We start from the raw sequence: 12758 nt of genomic DNA, 5'->3' as shown, positions 1-12758 counted from the left end.
AGTCTGGGCATGATCAGCCAAGTATCAAATGAAATTACATTCATAATCAGCCTTACAGTTGTTAAGTGTGTCCCCGGTTTAAATAACGCATCTTATCTCATCTTTTCTGTTTTGTTTCTTTTCAAATTTTTTTTTTTTTTATATAATCGAAATATAAATAAAATTTTACTTCTTACATGAGATCTTACACCAAAATAAGTAACAAATTTCTGTAACCTGTAACGCTGTGTTGTCGGATTTGGTAAATCTTCTGTATACAGTGTGTGCAACTGCTCAAATCAAATTAAAATGCTATTTGGTGTATGAAATAGAGCAGATTAAGCCTCACTAGAAATAGTGAAATAATGAAATAGAGTGTTATACTGGCTTGGTGGATTTGGTGACCCTGCTGTATATCTGCACCAAGAATGCTTTCTAAAATACAGAAGAGAGAAGTTTCCACATCACTAGAGTGAATTTGAGGGGCATTACAGATAGGTTATTTACATATTTTAAATATGTTTTAATTTCAGGTTTAATTTCTCATTTTCATTTAGTTTTAACTGACACTAAATTAAGCAAAACTAATAAATACAATTCATAAAAACTATATATATCCATATAAAAAAACGAATCAAAATGACTAATTCTTAACTAAAAACAGAAAATATTAAAATAAAATAAAATTCTAAATATTAACAAAAACTATAATGGTATATCAACGATACTAAAATAACACTGGAACTTATACAGTGTGTAACTGTCTGGATTCCTTTTTAAAGTCAATTTAATTTCAAAAGACCCTAAAAAAACGACAGGTGATTAATTAGTAAAATCAATCTTGCTTGATTTCCACAGAACATCAGCTGATTCTGACTTTACATAAACAGGTTACATAAACAGCCTCAATTTATTAGGTCATTGGGTTAACATTACACACACTTTCTCTTTTTACAGTAGTTCCACTTTTAGTTAACCATAATTCCCACTAATACCACTCACTAATACACACACATGCAAACACACATGCAAACGCGCACGCACACGCACACGCACACACACACACACACACACACACACACACACACACACACACACACACACACACACACACACACACACACACACACACACACACACACAGGATAATCTCTCTGTCAATCCTCTGAGACATCTCAAGATTATCCCAGAGGTCATGAGCCCATGTTAAGAGGCCTTTGGTGCCCTCACTCACTAGTTGGAAACAGGACAATGCAGAAATGACTGCATTATGATGTCACAGAACATTCTATCGCTCCATAGCATGTACACATCACCACAAAGAGCCCTGCAGTGATGCACTATGATGTCACAGTGTCATGGCAACTATGGCCACAGGCACACTACACTGTAAAGTTCCAGATGTGACAACTGCATTTCAGCTGCACCCTAAATTATTGTTTCGTGTGTCTACAGAACACGACTTATTCACAAAATTGCTATGATTAACACCGTGGTAACAATATTAGCAACGCTGTCTTGCATCTTTTGGTTTCCACTATTTTTGACCAAAGTAATATTAGTGACAAAAGACTCGTTACGTTCTGCAGTTTTACAACTGCTGCTGATACAGGTGCTTTGGGGCTTGTAATGGAGTTTTTTAAGTGGACAGGTAGGGTTTGTGATATTTTGGTATAAAACATTTGGACTTATATCAATTTAGTATGGGCTTGTTCTTATTTGCGGTTTTTTTCTGGCAAGATCTGGCAACACGAATGAGTCAAGGCTTGACTCCTCTTTCCCTGTGATTTTCTGCACTGTGCATATGGGAGAAATATCTCTGAACAACTAGTGTTCAGTTCAGTTCCGTAAACACTGCGTAGAGTTTTTGTAATTTATGCGGTTGTCACTACCTGCATTTTTCAGGAGTTAATTCAGTTGTAGAATGCAGTCGTCCCTTCCACAAATGACTGAACTTTGTGTGTGCAGAACAGGATTAAGCACAGAAAGGTGAATTGACAATCACATTTAGCTGCAGTGTGCACGTGGCCTATGACGATGCATTTCTCCATGGTTCCACAGTGACCTGCAATTATGCTTTTTAATCCCATAAACTCATAAACTTGAAAATAACCCAATCCGCACAGCAAAACTATGCTAACCTGGAATAATGAAAAAACTGCAAGAAACTGTGTATATTATAGTGGTTGTCTAATTTGTTTGTGTTTTAATGGGTAGTGCAGATATTTAGAGAGTGCTGACAAATTGCTGAAATCAAGAATGATTTTATATTCACATTTTAAAAATGTTATTATCCACTGACAAGGCCGACAGATTTTGCCCCGAAACTAGGAGGATCTAACACTTCTGATGCTCGCCAAGATGACAAGATTATCGGCCAATGCAGAATTTCAAATTGGTCAAAATTTGGTGGTTAATTTAAATAAAGTCAAAGCACATCCTTTTCATTTAAAACATTTGATCATTCACTTAAAGCAATGTGAGGTTTAGCAACTCCCACATGGATTCAGTCTCAACAATTAACCAATTAAACATGCACCTTTTGTTACCCATCCCAGATCATTAACCAGATCAAAGCCAGGAGTTGGGGACAGGGATCCCCTCATAAGTGATTAAGCAAATGCTTGCTACAGTTGGTACTCGTGTAATCATAAAGCATGCCTAATCAATTAAAAACAGCATATACAATTTATCAACAATTTATTAAAAGCTTAACAAAAATTACATGTTTAGGGTCATATGAAATTTAAATTTAACTTAATTTAATTAAACCTAATTTTAAAAATCAAGAAGCATGTCCAATCAATTGAATTCATGTAAAACTTGAACAACTTTTTTTATGTTTACAATAACAGGGTCCTATGAAATGTTAAATAATTTGTTTTAATACAAATTTATCTTAAAAAGGCGGTAATGAAATTAAGGCTAATCTTTTAAAAATGTAATCTTTTAAAATGTAATCAAATGAAAATGTAACAATTTGTTGCACAACAGAGGTTTCCTGTTAAGACTAAAACATGGAAGAACAGTGATTATTCCTTAAAAAAATTAAGCTTTAATAATTGTATTACCATTTGTATTTATTACTATTATTATTACTGTGAGAAGTACAATAGTAATATATTTCTGTTATAATTTCTTCAAGTTGAACCGAACTTCTATGTGTCACGAACCCTCCTTTGAGAACCCCTGATCAAGAATTAAAAAAGGCAATACATATCGTTCCATTCAAAAGTTTGGGCTGAGTGCGTTTTTTGGGGGAGAAATTAATACTTTTATTTAGCAAGGACACATTAAATTGATCAAAAGTGACAAAGACATTCATAAAGTTACAAAAGATTTCACTTTCAAATAAATGCTGTTTTGAAATTTCTATTCATCAAAGAATCCTGAAAAAAAGTATCATGGTTTCCACAACAATATTAAGCAGCACAACCGGTTTCAACATTGATATTAATTTCTTGAGCAGAAAATCAGCATATTAGAATTATTTCTTAAGGATCATGTTAACCAGGGGTGCGTTTCCCGAAAGCATCATTAGCCAACTATGGTCGCAAGTTCCGTCGTTATCAGCATAGTTCAACGATTTGGTGTTTCCCGAAACCATCGTTCCAACGAACGTTTGCAAACAGCATCGCAAACTTGTGTGGTTGGAACGACAGCTCTCAAGCTGTGGTTAGAAGCATAGTTTCTAGTTTACATGAGATATAGACTGAATAAATCCGTATCTTTAGCAAAATAAGCAAGGTGACATTCAGTACAACCCGTGTTATTTATTTAGAATACATACAAATGTAATTTACGTCTTTTAGTTTGTCAAGAGATTTAAAGCACCGTTTTTGAAGACTGCGCATGTGCGAACGTGCTCTACTATGTAAGAACGTAAGAACGAGCCAAATATTGAGTCTGGTAATAAAGCAAAATAACTGAGAAAAATTAGAAATGGTCTTCAGATGCCATGTCTGTAACTTATATGACGAAATCTAGCGTTAATTCGATCTCAAACAGATTAATTAAAATAATTTATTAGTCCACCACGTGCGAGACGTCATAAACCAACGTGGTTGAACGATACTTTGCGACATCTGGTTTCGGGAAACAGTCGTGACTAGCTAGTTGATTTCTCCAACGATGCATCGTACTATGGTAGTTAAGCAGTGAGCTATAGTTGTACGGGAAACGCACCCCAGACTGGAAGAATGATATTGAAAATTCAGCTTTGCATCATAGGAATAAATTACATTTTAAAATATATTATTTAAGAAAATATCTCTTTCAAATTATAATAATATCTATATATTACTGTAATATTACTGTTTTTACTCTATTTTTGATCACATAAATGCAGCCGTAATGAGCATAAGAGACTTTCAAAAACGTAAAAAAAAAAAAAAAAAAAATCGTACACTCTAAAAAATGCTGGGTTTGTTTCAACCCAATTTTGGGTCAAATATGGACAAACCCAGCCGTTGGGTTAAATTTTTTAATTACATTTTTAACCCAACGTTTGGGGTTTGTCCATATTTGACCCAAATTTGGGTTGAAACAACCCAGCATTTTTTAGAGTGTACTGACTCCAAACTTTTGAATGCACAGGCATTAATTTTCCAGCAAACACACAATGATTAAACATTAGGACTCTACCTGAATGGGCTCCTGGGTCAGTCGCATCGGCCCTAAACGCTCTTCCGCAGCAGACACCTGGGAGAGATCAAGAAAAACAGGTACATTTGTTGAAATGAGGTTACAAAAAGGCAACAAATTGAAGAATGTATCCAGTTTTACCATCTCAGAGCCCTGAAGCAACATTCTGACATGCCTAGCCGGTTTTTAATCACACATTGTTCGCACACGTGCTTGAATGTCCACCAGTACAACCATTTACGCAAACTGGACAAGACAAACAATCTCAGTCCACCGAAGAAATAATGTTTCACAGGTTGAAATAATGTTGATGTGCTCGCAAGACAGATGTAGCCATCCTGATCAGCATGAACTCCAATCCAACTGTGTTCTCCAGCTGATTAATAGAGCACGCTTTTTAACCAGAGCTTCTAACAGCAGTCGACGGATATGATGTAGATTGTCAAAAAAGAAAAAGGTTGTTTTTTATAGCGTTGTCCAAATGGTACGGCAGCATTGTTGCAATGACAGAGAGCAGGTGGCTCAAAGCTTCCTGCGTCATCCACTTTAACACTACACATAAGCCTCTCAACAGGAATCACACTCACACACAAACACACATGTACAAAAAGCCTTCACAGGCTAAATACAGATCAAAATCACTACACTCTAAAAAATGCTGGGTGGTTTCAACCCATGGTTGGGTAAAATATATACTACTAACCCAACCGTTGGGTAATTAAAAAATGTCAACCAACGGTTGGGTTAGTCCATTTTTGACCCAACCATGGGTTGAAACTACCCAGCATTTTTTAGAGTTTATAAACGTTACCCTATAATGCACATCTCATGTTGCAGGAAGAATAAAGAAATGAGTATTAATATTTAGATACACTGCAACACTGAATGCTTTGTTTAGATTGTAAAAATAAAATCAATTTACTTGAGAAAACTGCTTCTCTCTTTCACTCTTTTGTAAAAGGGAGGGCATAAATTTGCTTTTGTCATCTGCCTGTTTTATGTTAATTTTGCTCGTTGAGAGGTAATCTACAGTCAAGAGCTTCTATTCCTGTATACACACTGGTATTCCTATCATTATGAGGACATTCCACAGATATAAAGAGTTTGATACTGTATAGTGAATATATATATACACTAACCCTAACCATCACAGAAAACTTTCAGCATTTTGACAGTTTCAAAAAACATCACTTAGTATGATTTATAAGCTGCTTTCCTCATGGTTATTAATACAATTTCTGGTATTACTATCTTTGTGGGGACATATCCCCATAACGTAGGGTTTACCAGGCACACACACAAACACAGCAGCAAAATCCTGAGTAGTCCACACAAATCCTATACAATCAGCTAAATCTATACGACGCAGAATTTACTGTCACTCTTCACACCTTACCTAACAGCGGCCTTCAGATTGAATATTAAAGATGATGTGTGTAAGTTCTGCACCAATAACGGCAAATAAGGAATCTGCCAGGCAAAAATAGGTATGTGTAATAGCACACATCTCCTACGGACTAATAACATGTTTCCCAAACACCTCTTTCAGGCAGAGACTGTAAAAAGTACACATTACTGCAGAACAACTCATTATGTCGGTGTGAAATAAACAGTTATGGAAATGTAGAAATTAAAATGAAAGCTCCAGTCTCCTCCCGAAAATCCCGTTAGTGTCTCAGTGACTACTTCGCTTAGTGAAGCTGTCAATCACAGCTGTAAATCATGACGTCACACTCCCGTTTTTATAGCATCAAAAACAAAAAACAAAAAAACAACCGTTTTTTCCCCAAAAAAAGTTTCGGGAATTTCTTCGCTGTATTCTCGCTTTTTGCTCGCAGGTTTCTCTATAGAGCTCCCCCTACAGCTTCGGAATAGATATTTGACAACACTGTCGAAAAACTCGTTGGCGACTCTCAGATACCGGCTAGTAGATCAACGACATCAAAGCAGACGGGACATTAGCCTATTTAAAACGTCATCTTCATTGGGGTTTGAACAGTGTGAGGGAGCGCAATAATGACAGAATTTTTGCAGATTTCTTTTTGCTGTAAAGCAATTCGTTACATCGCGAGACCTGATATCACATGATACTTCCTGACGCCGCGTCCGCTCAAAGTTGCAAGGGTGTTTTTTCCGCTCACAGGCGATAGGGGGGTGCGAGACGACCCCCATTCAACCGGAACAAAGTAATATAACCATTCCAATGACTCCGAAGCTGTTCGGTTAAGGCAAAAAACCTGCATAGTTCACCTTTAAAACAAGGGAACGAATTAGAAACAAATTGTTAATATTTTTTCCCGGATGTCACGTGCAGGGCTTTGTACTATGGAGACGTATATTCCGAGTGAAACGGCTTCTCGAATGAGACAAGATGTAGGCCGGGACTTGATTTTGTCTATCAGGAATTGATTGGACGGTTGTGGTTTGCTATTGGTCGATCTCATGTGAGTGACAGGTTATCTTCTTGTGCCAGTAAACACATCTTCAGAAAAGAGAAGAGATGTCGCTGCAAGAGGGAGGGGAAGTTATTTTGATTAAACATTAAAGGACATAATGGGCACGGATGATCGTTTATAATAAATTCTGCAATATGCCATTTTTACCATTAAAAAAGACATAGTTCACCTTTAAGGAATGACGAGTGCAGTAAAATTATGTGATGGTCAGTAGTGATACAGAGATCATAAAGTGTTTGATGGCTGTGTCAATAAACAAACCGAGCATTTTACTTCTTCAAATTTCTCTTAATTATCTTTAAGTGACTCCACATGCTTCATTTCAGTCTCTCTCTCTTGTCGTGTGCTCTTCAAAGAGCCTTCAGCTCTTCTCATGCTGCAGATCTCTCCATGATAAAAGATCTACACACACACACACACACGTTTTAGAAACTAGTCTTTGAAGTATCCTATGATCCTATGATCCTGATCCTATGATTTCTGCCAAATATATCAGTTATAATTGCAAAAAAAATATTAATTGAGCACTCCATGATTGAAAAAAAAAAACGTATTTTACTGTATTAAGGACATTGGTGGCCAATACTAGTATTTTATTGGAGTACACTACAATCTAATGGAGTGAGTGGTACATTGGTGGAATCTATGGTTACCATGATGAATTTCTGTAAGTGCTCCATGTTTCTTCTAGAGATGTGACATTATATAAAATGTTTTATTTTACAGACCAATGCAGCGCAAATCTGGGCTCTGAATCTCTATCAGATGTCGACCGATATAGTCTGTTTTAATGGCTGATGACAATATCAATATCTGAGGAAAGTTGCAATATAAATAATATAAAGTGTAGGCTACATATAACATATACAATAAGTATTTAAAGTAGCCTTCTGTTCAAAAGTAATATTTTTTAATTGAGAAGTCTCTTATGCTCACCAAGGCTGCATTTGACCCAAAATACAGTAAAAACAGTAATGTTGTGAAATACTATTACAAAAAAAAAAAAAAGGTTTTCTATTGTAATATAATTTAAAATGTAATTTATTTCTGCGATGCAAAGCTGAATTTTCAGCATCATTGTTCCAGTCTTCAGTGTCACATGATCCTTCAGAAATCATTATAATATGATGATTTGCTACTCAAGTAACATTTGTTATAAAATGTTGAAAACTGGAAACCGTGATAATTTTTTTTGGTCAGGATTCTTTGATGAATAACCCCCCATGTCTTTACTATATACCTTTGATGAATTTAATGTATCCTTGTTGAATAAAAGTATTAATTTCTTTAAAAATTTCTTTGACCCCAAACGTTTAGTTTATTCTAGGATATTAATTAAAATAATAAAAAATATAAATATAAAATATTATATTATAAAATACGATTGACAGAGAGCTATTCAACATTACTGACAATAAATAACACTTATTTTACACAAAATTTACTAAATATATCTGAACATTTTACCATTTCTTTTGGATAACTGTCATAAAATAGCATTTAAAAATGCAATCCAAACAAACAGGTCCTCCACAGATTTACATTAGAAAATAGCAATGCTTGTCTGAGGATATGAAGGACAGATGCTTTGCAAAATTACGTAACTGCATTTATAAATATGATTAAGTTATACTTTTGTCATCTTAATCTGATCTTAAACTCTTTCATCTCCTCTATTTTCAAGCATCCCTAGTCTCTCTCTCTTTCTCTCGTGGTGTTCCTCTTCCCAGGACATTGTGTGTGTTTTGACTCAGTCATGTGCTTTTATTGAGGACAACAAACAAACACACACACACACACACACAGAACAAAGGCCTTCCTTCACAGAGTACGGGGTCACGATAAAATATGATCCCCGCTATATTTAGAACCCCCCAGATGACAGAAGGCAAGCAGCAGTGCTGCGGCTTTATTGATTTAGATTTGCTTATCACATGTTACATAAGATTTCACCTAGATAGTGTTTCTGTCCCGTTGCCTCAGAGGAACCACACGGTAGAATGACTTGAAGATGGTACAATTATCACATTCTCATTGGTGCAAACTTGAGGCAGACAAGGCTTTTTTTATTTAAGAAAAAACATAAAATAATATTTAAAAATAATTATTATAGCAATGGCGCTTTAACGTGCTTAACTTGACATTTTAAACAGTAAAAACCATGAAAAAGTCATATCATCTTGTTACATGCATCCTAATATTTAATTTATTATTTTGTATGTAATTTTATGTATTTTAAGGTATGTTGTCTAAAAAATACATCAATGCATTTTAAATGATATAACATTATACAAGAAATGTTATAAATGGCCGATCTACAAATACTGTATGTTCTGTGTTGTCAGTTAGTTTGTGTTTAATACCACCAAAACATAACTGTCTATTTTCTACACTCAATACAATTTAGGAATCTAAATGGGTGAATGTTAGAGACTCTTATTTTATGTCTATAAAGCTCATCATATACTACTCAGTAACATACACACTCATTGGCCACTTTATTAGGTACACCTGTTCAACTGCTCGTTGAACACAAATCTAATCATCCAATAAAATGGCAGCAACTCAATGCATTTACGCATGGTCAAGATTAACTGCTGAAGTTTAAACTGAGCATCAGAATAGGGAAGAAATGTGATTTTAGTGGCATGGTTGGGCTGGTCTGAGTATTTCAGAAACTGCTGATCTACTGGGATTTTCACACACAACCATCTCTAGATTTTACAGAGAATGGTCCGAAAAATCTATCCAGTGAACAGCAGCTCTGTGGGCGAAGACGCCTTGTTGATGCCTGAGGTCAGAGGAGAATGGCCAGACTGGTGCAAGTCGATAGACAGGCATAGAAGATGGGAAAAACATTGGTCTGTAACATTGGAGTGCAATAATATTCAGATGGTAGGGTCAGAATTTTGAGTAAACAACATGAAATCATGGATTCATCCTGCCTTGTCAATATGGACCCACAAGGTATACATAATAAAGTGGTGTGTGTGTACAAACGTTGTAAAAAAACTCAACTCATCACATTTTGTTTCTTTTCTTTTTTTGTTGTTGCATGGGCTTGTTTGAGTTTTATTTACTTGTCAAAAGTTGAAGGTTTTAATTTTGTCATTTCAAATTCATTGGACAAATCAATTGGATAAACAAAGTAAATTAAGCTTAGTTTTTTTACTGTGTGTGTGTGTGTGTTTATATGAATGTATGTCATACAGAATATGCCCCTTTAAGTCTCCAAAGGACAGGTTTTTTTTTTTTTCAAATTTAGCTTACTTCTGTGGACAAATTTGGCTAGTGTAACTAAGTAAACACACACACACACACACACACACACACACACACACACACACACACACACACACACACACACACAATTGTATGACTGCGATCTTAAGACCGCGTGTGATCCAGAGTGCTGCTTTTATCAGTGGTCTCCATCAGTACAGAGTTGTTAAGTAATCATTCAAAGATTCCTTTTAAGTCTTTACTTACTGACACCAACAAAAAGGTCAAATACATTTGCCTGTAGCCAACACAACAAGCACATCTCTTACAAAAATTACCATAATCTTACATCGTGACCACAGGTAACTCCTCATTACCAAGGTTAGATGCTTTTGAAGATTATTTGTTATGAAAAATAATACACTTCACTGTTAAAAACGGTTCCAGTTAAACAAATTAAATGTGAAATTCCAAAGTATTTACTAGTTATGTACGAATTTTTATGTGAACAACTTGTAACGAAACCTTAAAAACAGAGAGCCTGGAAACGTCTAGAAAAGCCATTCTGTAGTGTCAATGCGTTATGCAAAGAAACAGGACTAAATCAAACTAGTCTCACATAGTCAGATCTATACAGTCTATAGCCTCAAATATAATTTACAATCAAACTATACCAGTGTAATTTAAAATGATCTCATCTGTCGACATGATGCCGGTGGATCGCAGAGCTGGTGCAAACACATCCACATCAATATCTCCTGATGTGCACAGCACATATTTACATATTCATCTAAATGTCGCTCTTGGACGGATGTTCATCATATTCTTCTTTTTATTTCTAAGCAAAGGACGACAAAGAACTTCGCTGTGAGGATATCGGGGCATTGGAGGCACAATACGATTTTGGAATAAAAATATACAAAAAAACACTAGAACAATGTTATATATTTTGTTAACTTTAGTGTTGCATGATATATACAGTAGGTACTAGAAAGGTATTGCGATACCCTGCTATTAAAAACGGTCCCGTACGGTTCCAGATTTTATAAGCACTGGTACTTTAAGAATGACTGCATTCCTAAAGAGAGCTGTATTTCATAATTTGCATCAATGTGTGACAGCGGCACATGTGTGCAGAGCTCTGCTTCCACTCCCTGCAGGGAGTAAAATATATCTGCGCAGCGCATAAAAAAAGAAAGAAAGCACGGGACATGTTTGATGTTTAAAAGAGTTCTTAAGATCAATAAGCCTCGAAAAAAAGCTTGAAGCGCTACACACGCTGCTGGGCTCAGACCTGAAGTGCGCACACAGAAAGCTGCCTTTCAGACAGCATGCAATCGCAAATTCAATTCTGTTTCACAAATTATTGCATGCAAAAACCAGTAGGGGTTTGTTATAAGTGCACGAAAGAAATCAGGTATGTTCCAATGTATTAGATCCATGCATAAGCTCTTAAAGTGACAGCAGCCTATTAAACCTACTGCTGTCTCTGTGATAAATGTTAATCAAACAACAAAAGAGAAGATTAAATCACCCACTTCTTGACTGAATAACTTTAATCTACTTATTAGGGGTGGAACGGTTCATGAAAAAAAATCCGAACTGTTCAATTCACTTGTCACGGTTCGAGACACGTGTGCATTGTTCAGGTCCGGCCACGCACGCACAGCCTAACGTGTTTTTCCTAACCAGACGCGATGCTATAAGATTCCAGCGACAAATTATTTGACTGTCCACACCAGACGTTATGGGACACGATGTAGTCAATCAAAAATCACTCTCAACTAAATGGATACAACTAAATTTAATACATAATCAAATTCATGAATATTACACTATTTTAACACTATTAAAAAGACATACTAAGTTACTGAAACAATCGTTGTCATAGAATACACTTGTCTGTTAACAATGAGTTGACAGTTTGAACGTTCTTGTTCACTTTTATTTATTTAGAAGAACTAAGGAGAATTGTTGCTTTCAGTACGGCTATAAAAGACACAAAATTATATGCAAACTCACACAGGCGCTTTTACCATTAAATAAAGCACATAAACAGTAGCCTACTACCTGAGATTAGCATACTTTCTGTTCTCCGCGACGTCGCAGAAATAACCGTTTAAAATAGAATCGTCGTGTCACCGTCGCGGCTGGTTAAAAACTCGGATTAACATGGAAAAGTGTAAAAAACATTAACAATGTATACCGAATCTAACCGAAAACCATGACCACAGAGCATGATACAAACCGAACCGAGGATTTTGTGAACCGTTCCATCCCTACTATTTATTAAGAAGCACCAAAAATGCTCATTAGCACAGGCTATATTAAAACATGATATAACTGAAACATTTTTCAGAATTTCAACAAGATACATGCTCTCTGAAGGACAAATTGAGGACTGTGAGGTGCAAAGTAACTATGAATCAATTTGGGCAACAAAAAAAAAAAACCTAC

The 12758-nt window shown here is 35.7% G+C and overlaps 1 protein-coding gene across 3 annotated transcripts in view; it reads right to left on the bottom strand.

Moving 5' to 3' along the window:
• The window catches only part of pde8b (phosphodiesterase 8B), a 50087-nt gene that overhangs the window by 27809 nt on the left and 9520 nt on the right, over positions 1-12758 (bottom strand). For 2 of the 3 annotated variants that reach the window (XM_079586306.1, XM_079586307.1), the window contains exon 2: positions 4624-4680. In XM_079586306.1, the coding sequence (XP_079442432.1) occupies positions 4624-4680 (57 nt within the window). Of the gene's footprint in view, positions 1-4623; positions 4681-4764; positions 5189-12758 lie in introns of those variants that run through there. The other variant, XM_079586308.1, reaches the window with a different exon arrangement.

The sequence above is a fragment of the Phoxinus phoxinus genome (genome assembly GCF_949152265.1).
Source record: "Phoxinus phoxinus genome assembly, chromosome: 17".
Lineage (NCBI taxonomy): Eukaryota > Metazoa > Chordata > Actinopteri > Cypriniformes > Leuciscidae > Phoxinus > Phoxinus phoxinus.
Note: the sequence above shows the minus strand (reverse complement) of the source record. Positions and strands in the feature narration are given on the sequence as shown.